Raw genomic sequence first — 18030 nt, 5'->3', positions numbered from 1 at the left:
GAATGACCGGTGCTCGTGCATGAGCTAATGGGAACACCGATATAGCAGCTGTTAGAGCCATTTCTAGCAAGCTCTTATAATTTCCTATTGTTTTCAATTATTTCAATGTAAATAGTTTGGCAGCACCTAGTGGTAGTTTTTGGTGCTGGACCAAGCGTACGGCATCACCTGACCTCACATCTCAGGAGCTCCTTAATTAAGGCAGGTGTGCTGAAATTGGTGGACTGTGGAAGACCTCTGGACCACCCGAACCATCGTGGATCATCAAACTGTGAGTAATTAACTAACAGTTAGAAGAAGCCTGTGCGTAGAAGCCGCAATAGCAGCGAATGAACTCGCACTCAAAGTCCCTTTTTGTAAAAACGTATTTATTCCGTAAATAGAACTGTATTTTCATAAACATCATCAGCTATGAGACAGATTTACAGACAGAGGAAGGAAGGAGGAAGGACAGACACAGCAACAGATATCAGTCAACATATGGATAATTATGGTGCGTTTATGAACTAGTGCAGCTGGATTTATTGCAGATGAGAGGAGGAAATAAAAATGATTGACTCGAACCCTTCAACATTCAAATGATCCTTTCTACCTCGTGTCTGAAGCGGTGACGGGGAGTCACAGGATATTCTGTAACAGAAAACTGATATGAATGTAACTTTTTCTCTGGTATGATGTTGATTCAAGTCTGCAAACCGTGGCCGGGCTTTCCAAAAGCATCTTTGCACTGACATCATCTTACACTTTGTATTTTCTCCACAACTTAATTTCTTCACAGGATTTTAAGATGTTGGTTTCACTGGAATAGTGTGTGTTTATATGCATCAAGACTGAACAAGAGTTTCCCCTCCATACTTTTACAGGTTTCTTGTCTACTTCCCAGACTTTCCAAGCCCTGTAAATCCTAAAATTCATATCATTTTAGTTGGCTGGTATTTCAGTAAGCAGGACCACTCCGTTACAAAAGAGCCTGTGGAAAAGAACTATACATAGCTCTTGAAGTTTTTAATAATCCATCCAATTTAACTTGGATATTAGTCCTGATGGATGAGTTCATGATCTCTGGACAAGGCTTGATAAAGTATTTAATGATCATTTTTTGAATGATCTGGCGAGGTAATGTGCTGCTTCTTGAAATACCCCGCAGGCCTCGTTTCCAAACCCTATCGTTGGCTTGCAATGGAACACGGATGACTTCAGTGCGACAATGCTTTGGAAAACCAGGTCCTGGTTTTACTATTGCCACAGATCTGAGCTTTTCATGGCCACCTGGTCCAGGGGAAAAACACAAGACATCTGTGTTTCTCCTGCTTAGACAGCTGTGAAAAGATCAGCGCTGGGACCTCAATTACACCTGGTATTCAAATGTGATCTGCACCTGGATATGCTACCTGAACAATAAACAATCCCACCACACCTTTTCATTTGCACCTGGTGTTTATATGTGTTGTCTACTTTCTGTCCACATTGCGATCAGTTCACATAGTGGTTTGCGCTATGCAAAGCAGGTGAGTGGGTGGGTTGGTGGCAACAAAAACTAACATGGCAGGTGTTTCTTTAGAGCCTGGACCTTTTCTTTGATGTGGAAGTTGTTTTCCTCGCTCTGCCATCTGCTTCGAAGAATCTTCATGTTGGGTCTGTTTCTGTAGCAACTGTCCAGCTTTACCTTGACAACATCACATTTCGCTACCAGGTATAAATGTCAAAAAGTTAATAAGACAAAATTCTGATCCTGTGTGAATGTGGCCTAAGGTGCTTATGGGAATCTTGAGAAACCAGCAAGGTTTTCAAGAGCAGCTTGGTGCGAAGATCATTCTCCGTTGGGTTGCTGGATGGCCTGGTGGTGACTCCTCTAACTGGAAGGTCCCAGGTTCATCCGAGTGTCCTTCGCTGTCCAAATGTCCCGCAACAAACTGACTTCCTTGTTTTTTTCAGGCATGCAGCTCCTTGCTGACAATGCACCGCCACCTTTGTGGTCAAACCACGTGGAAGAGCTACATGGAGGCGTCTCGGGGTGGAGACGCGAAAGGTACAATTTCCCGATTACACGTCTAAGATCTAGGCAGTACGATACTTTTTGGGAAGCCGTTGCAATCAGGCCATACAGGACACAGAGACATCATAGATATGCCAAGAACAGCATAAAACAAAACAGGCATAGAAAAAATGTACCGCAACAATAAATACATACTTTCATTGTCAGTTGTACCTGTGTGAACAGAATCGATATAACAGGCCCAGGTACGCATCAAACCACTTGTACCATACAGGAAAAAAAAACAAAAAAACAAACAAATCAAGAATATTTGACTCATCGATTGACAAGCTTATTACAGGCTCTCCCATTTTGAGCTACTGAGGAACATTGTACCACTTCAAACAGAAACCACAGTAACAGAAACATCCCATCAAATTGTACCTTCCCTGTGTGTGCTGAGGTGTGTACTAGTCGTAGTTGTGTGGTTATTGAGAGCAAGTTTAAAACGGTTGTCTTGGAGGGTTTCTACACTGCACTCCTGTCAGCTGTCAGTCAATTTCTGGAGTCTCTTGGATACCCTCCGCTCTCTCTTTCCACTTGTCTACTCAAAATAGAAGAAGAAAAAACCTTCCAAAGTGTCACCTCAAGCTCACCTCTTCCTGGATTTGCTGAGGGTGGAAGGAGAGAGAGAGAGAGCAGGCAGAGCACCGAAGAGAAATGCTTGACCTTCAACCTTCGAACCGTGGGGGCAGCATGTGGCCGCGAAGCCGCAAAGAGGTCGTACAAGAAGGGCACTCGATGAAGCTACGTATTGCCTTTAACCAACATGGCCACCGTAGAGAGGAACACACCGACGCTCGCACACATACTTCATCAACAAGTGGACAGTAACACATGGTGATAAGAAAATAACAGCAATAAGATGAGTCAGATGATTTCAATGGTGATAGACAAGCAATGATTTAAGAAACATGGAAAAAAAAAAGAAAAGAAATCCAACAAAACATGATTTTGATATGTGTGACACCATGTGCAAAAACTCTGCTTTTCCGTTCATCTCTATTGAAGCTGGTTTATCAACTGAAATTCTGTCTCTCTTTGTTGGAGCAAAGAGAGAAGAGACATTCTCCCGTCTGGATTAGGATCAACATACATGGCCCGGTTTCGCAGAGGTGTCTTGGCGTTAAATCCATTTTTGTCTCACGGACATAAAAAAAAAAGGGGACGATCATCCTAGCGTAGGATACACAAGAAACAATTTGAGGCAACTGAGATGGGCCTTTCTGCTGATATTCAACTCATATTTCTTTACTATGTAATACCAACTCTGTTACCTCAAACTGTTTCCCCCGAGTATGATGGTCTTTAACACCAAGATGCCTTTGGTCGCGGGGCCGGATGAAGAAGGCATTTAAGGGGAACAAGTTTCCAAACACAAAGTGACAACAGGCTCAAACAGCTTCTATGTATCCGCTACCTTCAATAACCTGGCTATCAATGGTATAACCTCGACAGAATATATGGCTTATAAGCAGACCCCGTCTGGCCTCAATCAGAGGGATGCGCTGGGGAGATCGAGGCCTGGACAGTCGGAAGAGAAAGCAGCACGAAGAATAATAGTCATAATAACAATAATATAAGCTACTGTACAATCAGGCACAAAAATAAACACATTTTTTTGTTTCGACTCCAGTCTGAATCCTTTGGTCTTTGGTACCACGTGGAGATAAAGCTCCACATACAGTATCTAGGGCTCTGGTAGCAGATTATTGCCAGAACTGGTACGTTCGTAGGGGAGACAAAGTCTAGACGTGAGCAGAACCACTGGGTCGACAGGGCTCTGGGTGTGGTCAGAACCTTTAGTGCTACGGGGCTCTGGGTAGTCTAACCTTTCCCTTTCCATCTGGATGAGAAGCAAAGCTACAGCGAGGCAGATAGTTCAGAGAGGCAGGCAGGTCGCAGAAAAGATCAGAGTTTATGGAAGCAACGACGATGGGCCTAATCTCCAAGCCAGCACTTCTGAGATGGGATCGTACCTCTGCGGAAAGTTTTGCTGAGTTTCTGACTTTGTAGACCGTCTGTCCCGGTGCTAAGTGGAGGTACCTGGTGGCTGGGGGTCTACAGACCATCTCGGTCCTCTGGTGAGACTAGTCAGGACAGTCTATAGGTCTATCTTGGTTGATTTATCAGTCAGTGTGTCATGTGTCCAACACGACCTAGAAACAGGTGAGGTGTACCTAGAAGTCCAGACCCTCAGCCAGTCAGTCAGTCAGTCAGTCAGTCAGTCAGTCAGTCTCCATTCTATACGTTTGCTGGTTGTGGGTTTGCCGAGCACAGGGTGTCTGCAAGTATCATCGAGGAATTTTAAGACTTAAAGACAACTGCATCAAAGCAAGACTGCGTTGATACAGTGCTGATTTCTCTCTGGAAAAACAGCGCACCAAAAAGCTAGAAAAAATGCAAGACCTCTAAAATGTAAGACTTCAAATGTTTGATTGACCTTTTTTAAAGGACTTGAGTTTAGATAATACCATTTCAGGACTTTCAGACACCCTGTAAGCAGCAAGAGTCTGCTGAATGTAAGTTGCTTGCTGGCTCATCAGTGTCGATGTTCAATGAATGGATCTTTCAAAAGGAACTAGCTCCACAAACATCTGCTGGATGCCATGGGGACTTGCTCCTCAATCTACACGTCTTTTGCTTTCCCTCCATGTCACAGCTCCCATGTGACAGCTGTTCTCAACCTTTCTAGCAAGCATCGGGTTTGATTCAACTGGGGACGCAAAATGGCGCAAGACAAAGCGATCCTTTGCACCTAGCGCCACAGTCTGTCAGCACAGTCCTTTGGTTTTATACGATGCTCCCATCTGTGTCCGTTTTGCGTTACGTTTTAATTGAATTGGGGTTGCAAAATGGTGGCGAGGGCGGTTGTATATGACTCATAGGGCCGTAGCTTTCCCCAGCTCTGTGAGATAGCCAGTGGCCCTGGGGAGTCAGCAGTGGGTGGCCTCGATGGGCGACAGCGTCAGGATGCTGCGATCGTTGGAGTAGAAGTTCTCAGAGTCGCTCCACGACCTGAAAACAGGTAGCAGTGACTGAGGGTTAGGAGACTGGAAGTCTGCAGGGTGTGAGTGTGTGAGAGAGAGAGGGCGGGGCGGAACAGTGGGTTGGGGTGGGGCTGGGCTGTCATTGGTTAACACACTGTCAGTCCCAAGTACTCCAATTTATCACAGAGCTGCAAACACTTGATCTAACACGGGGGTTCAAATATACGCTGGAACACAACCAGGCTGGATGGGGGACCAGAGAGGAGAAGAGGGGTGAAGGGTGGAGAGTTAATGATGGATGTGATGGTAGGTGAGTGTCAAAAGTCTCTCATTAACTCACGCAAATTCTCCTGGTCGAACAGGGTATCTCCACGTTTCAAAACGCCAAATTTAAGACTTTTTAAAGACCTTTATTAAGGTCCTACCTGGAGTTGAATTTAAAATCCAAAATGAACCAACAAAGCTGGCAAAAACAGCCTATTTCTGATTGAACTAATGAAAGTGAAACTATACATGGGAAGTGTAAGAAGAAAGGACACCAGAAAATTAATTAAGGGACATGAAGTTAATTTGTGTTTAGTAAAGCATTGCACACTGTACTACTAACCCTGTTATGTACTAATCTTAGAGTGAATCTGAAGAATTTAACATTTTAATTATTTTTAAGGCCTAAAATTTAGGTAATTTATTTTAAGTCTTTTTCAGAACGTGCAGATACCCTGTCTAAGAACACACGGGAGAGACCACTACAATATGCTATCCAAATTTTTATTTTGCTTCCAATCTCAAAAACCAGAACACTAAAGGTGCTTTGTTTGAAAGGTGTCCAGTTTGCGGTGAACCAGACATGCTAATTAAAATACTAAACTATCCCATTAAACCGGTCAAGCGGTTGAGATATTTGAAACCTTCTATACTGTTGCCTAGATCTGTCCCTGGTGTGTTCTTAGAGAAGAAAGGAGTGGAAGTGAGACTTCAGCTACTCAACTCATGGTTAAAAATCAACATGATAATAATGAAAAAAGCAAGCATCATAAACAGCACCGACAACAACATTATCGCCTCCTTTCTTTAGCTTATGAATAACAACTCGCTCCCTTTGGATGCGCTCTCAGCATAACCAGGATTCATATCTATGATTTCCTGGAGGTATAATATGTATCCTAAAGTTCAGTTCATGGCTATTTAAATATCTTTCCTACTGCTACAAAAATAGGTATCATAATATCTTACACAGCATTAAATATATAAGCATATATAGTATAAAATCTATGATATTTCTATGTAGAGACATGACAGAGCCCTTGGAAAAGAACGGCTCTCCCATTTTAAGTCACAGTGGCCCTGTTCTGTTATTAGCCTGGCAAGCTGGATCTCGTTTATAAAAGCCTGATCTAATCCTCAATTCCACTAAAACCACTCGCAGCTGGAGGGTTTTCGTAACTGACTGGCTGACCACTCTGCTTGGAAGCGGTGGGGTTGGTACGGGTCGAGAAATGCAACCCAGAATATGCTGCTCGAGTCAGAACAAACCAGCCTCCAGTATACTGAAAGCAGAACCAGAGTTGATTGGAGCTTCTACCTCCAAACACCAGCAGGGAGGAGTAGAGAGACTCAGACCGCGGTTCCAAACACCCTGAATCCATACAGTACTGCCATTCCCAGTGCAACACTTGATCCTCACATGATTGCACTATGTGGCCGCTTGTATATGCGATAGCTTTTACCTGTGTTCTCATCCAGGAGAGGCTAGCTTGAAAATATGGAGGGAGGATGGATGTACCGTTTTCAGACCTGCAGGATCGTTCTCATTTCTGCACCTTTCTCACTACACCTGTCCTTCTACTTTCTGCTGACATCTCTCCCGAATGTCAGCTGCGCTACTTTTGCATAATTCTCGTGACTTTCAATTCAAAGATGCTCTCTGAGACGAAGACAACCGTTTTAAGACCTGGTAAACAGGAAAACAGGGCCACCGAGGAACTTTAAATAGGCTGATGACTCAAATGGCGGTTTGACCGGAGGCGCTCCCACGTGCCGCATCAGGCGAGTAGCCACTAGCGCGGCTGTCTACCAGGGCCGGGGGTCAAAACATCTCCGTGCTAAAAACCATCTTTGCTCGCCGGAAAACAAAGAGGACATTAGCGCCGAAAACACTTTCGGGGGTAAGCTAGTGGGAACACATAAACCCAAGAACAGGACAGAACAAGCAGATTTCTGACAAGATGAGGCTCACAGCATTAACAGCACATGAATAATTAATCCGGAAGGTCGAACAACATTATGCAGATTTCACACACAGGGAGACAAGGACACGGAGGGAGAAGAGAGGGAGAGGAGGAGACAAGTGCAGAGGGAGAGGTGTACGGGGGAGGTGGGGGGCACAAATACATACAGGGTTACTTTGTATACAAAATACGAAAGGCAACAGCAGCCCCCATGCAACAAGACAGAGTCCGGGCGTGCTCGTTTTGTAGCCCGTAGTGGACAAGAGGGGCGGAGTTGTCGAATTTGGACCTGTGCAAAACATATCATGCCGAACAGGGAAGCTCCGCCTGCCTAGGACACCCCGGGATGCAGAACGAGCACGCCCTCGAAAGTTGGCCTCTTCTCAGAAGCACATATAAGGCTTCAGGATCCAGTAGAAAAAAGACTTAAGAGATACAGGGAGTAGCAAAACGACTCTCCGAGAACTACGCTTCCCAGTGGCCTCTCTGGTTTAGGGTGTGGTCCCCTTGTTCTAGGAGAAGAGGAGGAGCCAAGGATGTCAGAGGAGTCAGACAGTAGCTGAGTTTCCAGCCAAGTCATTTTTTGATATATCAAATTAGAAAAGCTGAATGGAAACGGCAGAATGATCAAATTCCCCAATATCGCAAAAAAAGCTTGAAGCCAAAAATGGAATCGAGATGAAGACGCATTTGTCAAATAAATGCATTAGAATATTACATTTCTTTGTTTTCGTTTTCCAAAGTAAAGGATGAAATATGGTCCACATTAACGGACTGAAAAATCTTTCAATTCTTCTTGATGTGTTTTTTGTTTACGTTCAGAAAGCCTATCTATTTGTTTCAATACAGCTAATGGAAACACCTAATTTGCATTTACTTGTTCGCAACATTTCAAAAGTTTGAGTAAAATTCGCTTGAGAGTTGGATGGAAACACAGCTACTGAGGTGCAATGACTCCACTCGGGCTTGTCTTTCCCCATTCATCATGGAAAACAACTTTGACTCACTGACATCAGTGTCTCCTCCTGCTTTGTCCCCCCTAGCCGTGATTAAGCTGTGGCTAACATTCAACGCTGCAACAGCAGGGCAAGTCAAGCAGCCGGCTACAGTTGGGCTTCCAATACATAAGAGAGATATATGTATTATATACGTTGTAAATACAGTATGATTGCTATATTTCCCCTTCCAGCCATCAAGCGTGTTATATAGTAGTACTGGGTGGATATATTCCCCTCCCTCTATGGCAGTATCCTAGCGTTAAGGCCAAATGTGGGCTGAGTCGCACTAGCTTTTCCGTTTGTTCTGTCTGGTTTTCTTCTCTATCTCCTCCTTGGAAGATAAAGAATGGGGAGAGGAGAGGAAAGGAGAGAGAAGGAAAGGAGAGAGAAGGAGAGGAGAGGAGATGCTAGGAGGAGAGGAGGAGAAGAGAACCACAAAACTAAACTCGCAGACTCAGCCCCAAAGTTGTATTCCGTTCCTTTTTGTTGCCCAAGTCCTGCGTATATAACATACCCGGGCTAAGCATTTTTTCTTACGTTCGGTGCGTTAAACCTGCTGGGAGTGCAAGTTGGCTGCCGTGTGCGCTTTTGAGACGATCCGATTGGCCGCGCCGCCTGTGCCAAGGTCAAAAAAATCAATCAATCCATCCCACGGCGAGTAATTCATTTAAACTGAATAATGCATTGAATGGTTATTTGACCCAGGACCAATGGGAATACTGTTTCTTTTCTCGGATTGAAGTGACCCTGGCAACGACGGAACCAAATGGATTATTGCCATAGCGCATATCCCGCCCCCCCACCAATTTCGGAGGAATATCGAAGGATATAAAGACTTAGCGCCCATTTTGCACTCCCCACAGGCTGAATCAAAGTTCCAAATGATCGGACGACGCCTAAGCTGGTAAGAGTTTGGACCCAGGCCTAGCGACAAAGAGACCGAGAGTCGTCACAGTCAGTCACAATTTGGGGGGGAGTCAACTAATGCGTGAGTGTGTGACATCTCCACACTCCGATTCACTCTCACGTTTGAGTGCGTGCCGTATCCCCAAGGCCTGACTGACTGTAATGACGCGTTCCCCTCCTTGCTGTTCCTGCTCATCTGCAGGTTGCTGTCCAGAGGGGCAGAAGAGAGAGAGGGGTGGGGCTTAGGAACAGTGCATCCATTATTTGACCTGCATGCTGTCATTACCCATATAGAGACAAACACACACACAAAGAACAAAAACGCTACATCTTCGTTACCGGTCTAATCAATACCGTGCGTCCCGAGTTGTCAGCAGAAAAGGGCTGATCAGGTGGGATAATCGACAACCCTTGCGAGTCAGTGGGGATTGAGACAAAACAACAACGCGATGACACCGAAACAGCTGACCGGGCAGGCTTTCGGAGGGAGCTCACGGGGGGGGGGGGGGGGGGGGACAGACGGGAAACAGCTCGGGGCCCATCCGTCTTAAAGACGGGAGGCGAGGTGACGGCTAACGAGCCGGCGCCGGCGTGAACTCGGCACGCTCGTTTATTTTTTTTAAAGCTGCACTAGGCAAGATTAGTCTTATCAGCCTAAATCACAAAGTCAGGCTGAAACAGAGGGAGAGGGAGCCGTCGGCCCCTAATTGAGACGCAGTAACTGGCAGGAAAGCTTCTTGGCACGCGGGAAGAGACGGACGGATGCTTAAATCGAACTCTCATGACTGGACTCGCCGCCGTTAGATCTTTTGCCTCTCTCATCCCTTTGGTTTCCTTTGGTATAAAGAATTACAGACTGGCCAGGTTGGTAAACATGACACCTTATATGACTGAAGTCCTTTCGTTTCAAACCGTTACCTCTTGCTGCCATTCGGGGACCCGCCAAAACATGCAAAAATTGCCAAGTGCAGCTTTAAAGCAGCATGTCCCTGCACCTCATTCAGTGCTCAGATCGTTCATGCGAGTTGAGTTGGCCAACCAATTATTTGGCCTTGTGTCTAGTCAAGACGCCCCCCCAGGTAACAGAGGAGCTGGTAGGACAAAAAAACGGATCCACAAGTCAGCCTTGCGGATCCTGGAAGTCAACGTACTGATGACACACGGACACTTCAATCATCAGAGTGCATTAAAGATTAGCCGTTTTTGATCAAGAAATGACAGCTTTTCCTTGAGAACTGGCTAACCGGGGGAAATTCCCATTTTGACATCGACCTCTGATTCAAGAAAAGACCGAACAGAAATCGAGAAGGAGACAGAAAGGACAAGATACACAGAGCGACAGACGGATCGTAGCGTGGATGCATCGCACAAAGACACGTGGGTTACTAGACAGACCTGCCCTAACATACGGGCTACACAGACAAGAGAGGTTATAAAGTGTACTAGTGAGACCTGCTGGGAGCCATGGATTTATACCTGTATATCAGCAGCACAGTTAATAAGCAGGTCTCCATTCAAAGGGCCTTCATAAAAAAATACCGGATTCCTGCATACTCCCTGGCTCGGCTGCCCGGACATCCACACTCGCGTACTGGGTAGAAAGCGATTACGGTTTCTAGAGGGACGCTGGGTTCTATGCTTCTGGTTGCATGGGGTATATGCGCTACAGTATGCTAGTGTGGATATGAGGCTGAGCGCATCTTTCTGTCAATGTCCAGACTCCAGGACTTTGGACGAACTAAGAAATGCAAGAGGTGCAGACCGTGACGGCTGAATATTTGGTTTCAGCCTAGAACGTTCCCCTTAGCTTTGGCTATTGTCAGAAAGGCCCTTCCAGCCGCACCCTAAAGTGAGTCTCTATACCCGTCTGTACCCCTTCTGTCCCACAACCCGCAAAACACAGGGTTTACCCTCCCTGTCTCGCTACCTGACCCACCCTCCCCACAACGCATCACCCTACTTTGCAGGAGAAATGAGTGAATCTGCAGCCAAAGAAACAAACGAAACAGTCGTGCAGCCTGAGAGGCGGAGAGACGATCATCGATCATTGGGATTCGTAATAATCATCATCGTCCTCGTGGTCATCATCGTCCCACCTGTTGCTGTGGCTGGCAGCGTGGCAATGGTTGGCGCCGGCATGGCACTGCCCGGTCATTTGCTCCAGCAGGCGGGCCAGGCGGGAACAGCCGCTCTGCCCATGTTGGTAGCAGCACAGGGACTCCACACAGCTGAGGGCCTGTTCCTGGGGGGGCGGTACAGACTGGAGGGTGGAGGAGGAGTGAGGAGAGAAGAAAAGAGAGAAATTACAACCGGCGCACCCGCAGCACAGGGTCACCGCTTCGTTCTGACAGAATGACATGGATGACGTACTGCATGCCGCCACGCAAACACTGACGCACAGAGAAAACCAGTCGAAACACACCGTACAAGGGATTGAAAATGTCGCAAATAAATACAGAAATACATGAGATAAAGAGACAAACAAATGTTGAAGATGTTCCAAGTGATTTGCGGTGTTCTTTTTAACGGCGGTGATAAAGCAGGAGCGGGACTGTGCCCAGCCTCGCCAGGTAATCACGTCAAGACTGGAGGGCAATGCCACAGTCTAGTCTGGGTTTGGCAGAACACTTTCAAGGGCCTCAGCAGATATTTTAAACTTGAGGCCGCGATCAGGGTCATTTCATTTTCACGGAGCCGGTCGATCAGATTCGCAGGCAGGAACACCAGCCCGGCTTTTTCTACTTTTTCCCTCGCTTTCAAACACTGTTATTAGGTGACTTGTGATTCTACTCTTTGCATGCATTGCACATCACTGTGTATCTTGGGCTTAAACAGCGTAAAATGAATGGCTACAGACGGGGTATCTTCAGATTTCAGAAAGTGAAGTTTAATACTGTTGAGGATCTTTTTAGTACTTTTTTACTTGAAAGTGAATTTAAAAACTGAAACAAAAACACAAAGCTGGCAGCCTATCTCTGATTGATAGCTAATGAAAGTTCTATAAATGTGCAGTAGAAGAAAAAGGACGACAATAAATTAATTGTTGAGGGACATTAAGTCCAACAGACCAGAATAGTTTTTCAGGACTTTTGTATCCTATCCAGATCCTATGGTGAAAATGAATAGAATTTTTGGTTCCTGTTTACTCCATCCTTTAAATGTGTGTCAGTTATTATACTATATATAGGTTCAAATGATAGAAAATATATGTCATGCTTGACTGGTCTGTGTGTGTGTTTAATAAAGCAGATAGAATGGGGAAAAAAAGTTGTGCTAACCTTGGTCTGCATTAATCTAAAAGCGGGCATGCAACATAAAGAAACCCATTGTTATGTTGAAAATAATAATAATTCATTTCAAGAACTGTGAAGGAAACAGGGGGGCCCTGGCGCAGCAGGCGAAGCTAAATGAAAGGGAAGTTGCTGCCTGGAAACCTGGGGGATCGGATGTCTCTGTTGTTCTGAGTCAGCACCGAGGAGACAGGGAGGCAGAGAGAGAGAGAGTGATGGAAAGGAGAGAGAGAGAGAGAGAGAGGAAAAGAGAGAAAACAGAGACCGCTGCCAGGGGTGTGAAGTTACACTCATCTAGTTTGTATCCTGCATGCTCTCTCTCTACAGCATGACAGGATAAGAGAATGATAGAAAAAAGACTACAGTTAGATTAAATCCACCTGATTCTTAGTAGCCTCTACATCAACTTTATTTAGTACTTTTTGTGCTATATCAATTATGACTACATCATCTACAGAAATGGTTTTTTTTAGGTTTGGGTTAAAAATGATGACTTGATTCAGGATAAACTGGGGTGCAGGGTTAGGGTTAGCTGACTGGTTAGTGTCTAGAATTTGGTGTTTCATGTTATTCTGAAAAATATGTTCCATATCAGCAGATGTTAGCTCCACTGATCCAGACTAACAGTGTCCTATTCTATGTTTGTAGCTGGAGGTGTGGACTGTCCATTCCACTGTGCTAAAACACTCCAGCCCGTTTCTCATGTTGTTGTTGTCACATTTCTTTGCAGCAGAAATCGGAGACGTTGCTTGGCATGAAACCAAACCGGCTGCCTCTTGGCCACCGACAGCAAAACACAAGCAGGACGAAAGTGAATATGAATGATTCCGCTAGTGTCAGGTGTCCCTAGATAATAGATGCTTGGGTTTTGCCGGATATTCATATTTGATTTTAGATTTTTTTTTTTTTTATCTGGAGGGCAAAAACCTAAGTACCCAATCTGTCCAAACCTTTTGATGAACAGTTCCGCTATACAGTCTTCTGTCTGAGAGAGTGAAGGTTTTGGTATAAACTGACCAAGGCCTCAGTGACAGTTATATAGGTGGCATCATCTCCCTGCTGATTTAACATATTAGCTACAGAGTGGGCTACAACACTTCTGTTGTCTTGGGGTCCAGAGACTACAAGGGGTCCTAGTAAGAGCACCAAAAAATGAACAGTTCATTTTTACTGTTATTTCTTAATTTGTAGCAGAATTTATGTTGGTTTGCACTAATAACATAGGAGGAGATCCTTGGCCAAATCAAAATCCTTTGGGGGTTCTCTACATGAGACAATTTGATTACAGTAAACAGTGCAGAGAACCAAAATGAATCTGAACATTTTAAATTAGTAAAAGAAACCAAACACTTGCTTTTGGTATAACAAGAAAGTACATGAAAATACTTTAAAAAAAAAGCAAAAGGGATCTTATGAGATAATAAATGCTGATGAGCACACAATGATGGATCAAAACCAGACAAAACCTTGACAACAGCAACATCCCAGCTTCAAAAGGTGAGCAACATTAATGAGCGCAGGCATGAGGGGGGGAGTAGATGATTGAAAGACAAAAACAATAACAACATGCCAACAGCATTCTCTCTCTCTGAAATATGAATCCAGTTCTGATCAATGGAAGTGAGGGGTGAGCTGAGAGCTTGGAAGAGGAGGAATGGGGTGAAGCATGGCTGGTAGTAGGGGAAGGTGGGGTCAATCGTAGTTGGAGTAGGGGAGGATGGGGTCAAACGTGGGCAGATGGGGTGGGTGGGTGGGTGGGTTAACCATGGCTAAGGAAGTTGGGGTGAAAGGTGGGACAGCAGGGCTGGTTGGGGATGGGGAAGCATGGGGTTGGTTTTCATATACCTAAATAAATAGGGGAGTGTGGGGGCAGCTGTCACACATACACTTGGGGGTAGATATAATATACTGCTCAAGATGGGCGTTTACAGCATGAGGGAGAATGGGGCTTGTTGTAACAGTTAGGGGAGCATGGGGTTGGGTGGAACGTGGCCCTCAGGAGCAGCCGTGAGGGAGCATGGGGGTGGTGGTGGCATATGGTCCGGGCCGTGGGCGGTGACGGGACGGGGGAGGATGGGGGGTGAGTGGCGGTACTACCTAGGGGAGCAGGGGTCTGGGCCGGGGGCAGCAGCAGGGGGAGGATAAGCAGCTAGCAGGTGCCAATTGTCCTCCCCTGGGCTCCGCTGGGCTTTAACAGGGTCATATTCTGGGCCGACTGAAACCTCATCCTCTTCCATCTGAGGGACACAAGATGCTAACCGTGAGCGCCGTGGGCTAGGCAGACAGTCTGTTAGTTGGTCAGCCAGCCGGATAGCAGTCGGCCTGTCAACTAACCCATCACACTGCAAAAAAATATACCTCTTACCGAGTCATTTAGTCTCATATTCGCTCTTGAAATCTTTCTTTTTCTTCAAACAAGGGAAATATTCAGCCACCTAGGGGTGAGATAATTCCTCTAATTTTCAATGCAGTTTCACTTGTTTCCGGACTTTTCTAGAAACAAGTGTCAGTATCTTGAAACTACTCCACTAGTATCAAGAAATCATACTCGATTCAAAAAAGTCATTTAAACTAGAGCTGCATCGATTAATTGATTAGTAAACTATTAATCGGCAACTATTTTGATAATCGATTAATCGGTTTGAGTAATTTTTTAAGAAAAATAAGTAAAAATTCTCTGATTCCAGCTCCTTAAATGTGAATATTTTCTGGTTTCGTTCCTCCTCTATGACTTACTCCTCTATAAACTGAATATCTTTGGGTTGTGGACAAAACAAGACATTTGAGGACGTCATCTTGGGCATTTTTCACAATTTTTTGACATTTTATAGACCAAACAACTAATCGATTAATCGAGAAAATAATCTACAGATTAATCGACAATGAAAATAATCGTTAGTTGCAGCCCTAATTTAAACAAGTACAATTATTTCACACCATGGACATTTTTTCCCCACTTTAAAACTAAATACAAGACTAAATGACTCGTTAAGGTTGCTATTTTTTGCAGTGCAGTTCATTTGCCCACCGGTGGGTTAGTTAGTCAGCCAGCAAGCAAGCCAGTCAGTCGGCTAGTCAGTTCAGTCTGCACTGTAGCAGGGCAATTTCCCAGCCCTTTGTCTACAGTGTGATCTAACACACATCCATACAGTCCCAACCAATGCCAGTCCCCCTCCTTTTAAAGCCCTTCTCCAGTGACCTCACCCACAACCCGCACAAAAGCAAAAAGAGTTATGAGCAAACGTTTGGCTTACGAGGCAAAAACGGGAAAAAAAAATGCTTCCCGGATTCCCCTGCCACACGTCCGAATCTCGTTTTAATTGGGATTGTGACCGGTGCAAATAATCATACATCGCCGCTTGAGAGGGTCTTTCATAAATGTGCGCGAGGTGACGAGGCCACTGGAAGGGGGGCTTTAATTCCTCACAGCACGTGAACACGGCTGTGAGACTCAGAAACGGCTGTACAACTTGACAAATGAGCAGAAAAAACTGCAGCCGTTAAGAAAGTTGTCTCATGGGGGAAACGGATGCTTCTAGCAGAGATAAGAGCAAATCTATTAGTGTTCAAGCCAATTAACCCGCTGCTGAATCTATTAGACCTACAGAGCAGGCAGACAACAGGAAACCAGGGACAACCCTCGGGGCTCTTTCGTGATTACCTCGCCCTAATCCAATTAGAAAACAACAGAACTTTCAACAGAACTGAATACACTGCACTGTCGAACACATTAGCATAAATACACCCTTTCATTTGAACCCAGGAAGAAGTCTACAGTTTTCTTCTGCTCAGTGAGTTTGTGGGATGAGGACCACCAACCTGTCTGCATTAATAGTGACTTAGCACTATACAAATACAGCATAGGCTATTGTTATTATTATAAGGCTTGAATGCTGTAATGGTAATAGTGTACACCAGGAAAGCTAACGGCTGTAGCATTCCCACTACAGAGCATGCTGTAAAGATGAAAATACGCATACAGCAAAACATTAGCCTTGAATATTAACCTTCAATAAAGTGAAAATCCACTCTCAAACTATACTTTACAAGGTTTGTTCACATGATCTTGGACAGTTCAATAGATGCAAACTGAAAACTCTTAAAAAGCTTGAATGTCCGAGGTCACAGAAATAACGCGTGAAACTAGTTTTCAGGTGGATTTTCCCTTAGCCAAAGAAAGCTCGGGCTCAGCGGTTAGCATTTCCTCACAGGCTGATAATATTTGTTAACCGCTATGACGGCGCGGGATCTTCTGTCGTAACTCAGCTGTTTCTCATGCTGTAGCGGGACCAGTCTCGGAACCCATCGTCTATCGGTCTGACGAAGATTAGACTCTATATTTGGGGGTTTCCGGTGTAGCCAGCGGACATCCGGGCCAAGACTTCCTCTTCCGTGCGCCGGTCATTGTTTACAGTCCGATTAGCAACTTGAGACGCGAGAGTCGAACGTTTCTCCACACGATACACAAACATCGGTACTTTTTGTAGGTGTTTTAGGTCCGGACGACATTTCGGCTAATCTCTATAAACAGATATCTGCATATGAGACGTCGTCTCTCAACTCCGACTCCATTCTCACGTCTCAAGTTGCTAATCGGACTGTAAATGATGACCGGCGCACGGAAGAGGAAGTCTTGGCCCGGATGTCCGCTGGCTACACCGGAAACCCCGAAATATTTGGCCGTCGCCCCCAGAGTCTAATCGTCGTCAGACCGATAGACGATGGGTTCCGAGATTGTAGCGGGACTGAGAGGCGTCCCGAGACTCTGCCATGCATCTGTAGTGGAGGTCGGTCTTGTTCTGTGGGGTCTGCTGAAGCATGCGGGTGGATGAGTCAGAGGTGAGGAGGTAGACGGGGAGCAGTCTGAGGAGCTGAACCATGTACACCAGCTTTGGGGGAGGACCGGACCATGCTAGACAGTGGGTAGGGGGGTTTGATGGGCTGCACCATGCCAGTGTGCGATGAGGGTTTACCCAGTCTTGTGCGATGAGAGGTGAGGCTTACTGTCATTTTCCCCCATGCTGCAACGTTGAGTGTGGCATGCCCGACTGTTCGGAATAGAGCTTCTCAAAGTACGGCTCGGGACGCCGAATAGGACGCGAGCCTATTTCTGATGGGTCCCTTGCATGACAAAATTACTACCATGTTTTAATTAAAGAGCGCCAGGCAAAGGGGGGCGGGGGAGGAGGTATGAAATTTACCCAATAAGGGTTCCAGGCTGATTCAACATTCATCCATTCACTCGTTCATTCATCCATTTCTCCATGCAGTAGGAGGTGGTATGAGTGTGCCATGCTGTACCAGACACATTCACCATGTCAGCTTTCCATGACAAAAAAATGCAGAGACATGCAATGGCTGCAATGCATGATGTCGCATTCTTCTGCGGGTTAGTCCCCCCCCCCCCACTCCCCCCCCCCCTCGAATGCTGATTGGCTCTTCCTGGGCATGCAGTCACAGACGAGACACGAAGGGCCCCGATCCAACGCTGACAACATGCAGCTTTACATCTGCCCTTCTCTCCTTCCATGCCTCCATGCATGTCTCCTCTTTTTTTTTTACACAAGAAGTAATCAGTCACTG

The 18030-nt window shown here is 45.5% G+C and overlaps 1 protein-coding gene across 1 annotated transcript in view; it reads right to left on the bottom strand.

Annotated features, from left to right (window-relative positions):
• Positions 1-351: 351 nt before the first annotated feature.
• atp11b (ATPase phospholipid transporting 11B) overlaps positions 352-18030 on the bottom strand; it is a gene marked incomplete at its 5' end in the record, with an annotated part of 35877 nt that continues 18198 nt past the window's right edge. Inside the window, 2 exons of the mRNA XM_071512457.1 lie at positions 352-5053; positions 11254-11417. Coding sequence (XP_071368558.1) covers positions 4972-5053; positions 11254-11417 — 246 coding nt within the window. The remainder of the gene's footprint in view (positions 5054-11253; positions 11418-18030) is intronic.

Source organism: Centroberyx affinis, unplaced genomic scaffold (genome assembly GCF_046629955.1).
Source record: "Centroberyx affinis isolate AG114_WGS23_722 - 3 ecotype Tasmania unplaced genomic scaffold, CSIRO-AGI_Caff_v1 ptg006300l_1, whole genome shotgun sequence".
NCBI lineage: Eukaryota > Metazoa > Chordata > Actinopteri > Beryciformes > Berycidae > Centroberyx > Centroberyx affinis.
This window is presented reverse-complemented; position numbering and strand designations above follow the sequence as displayed.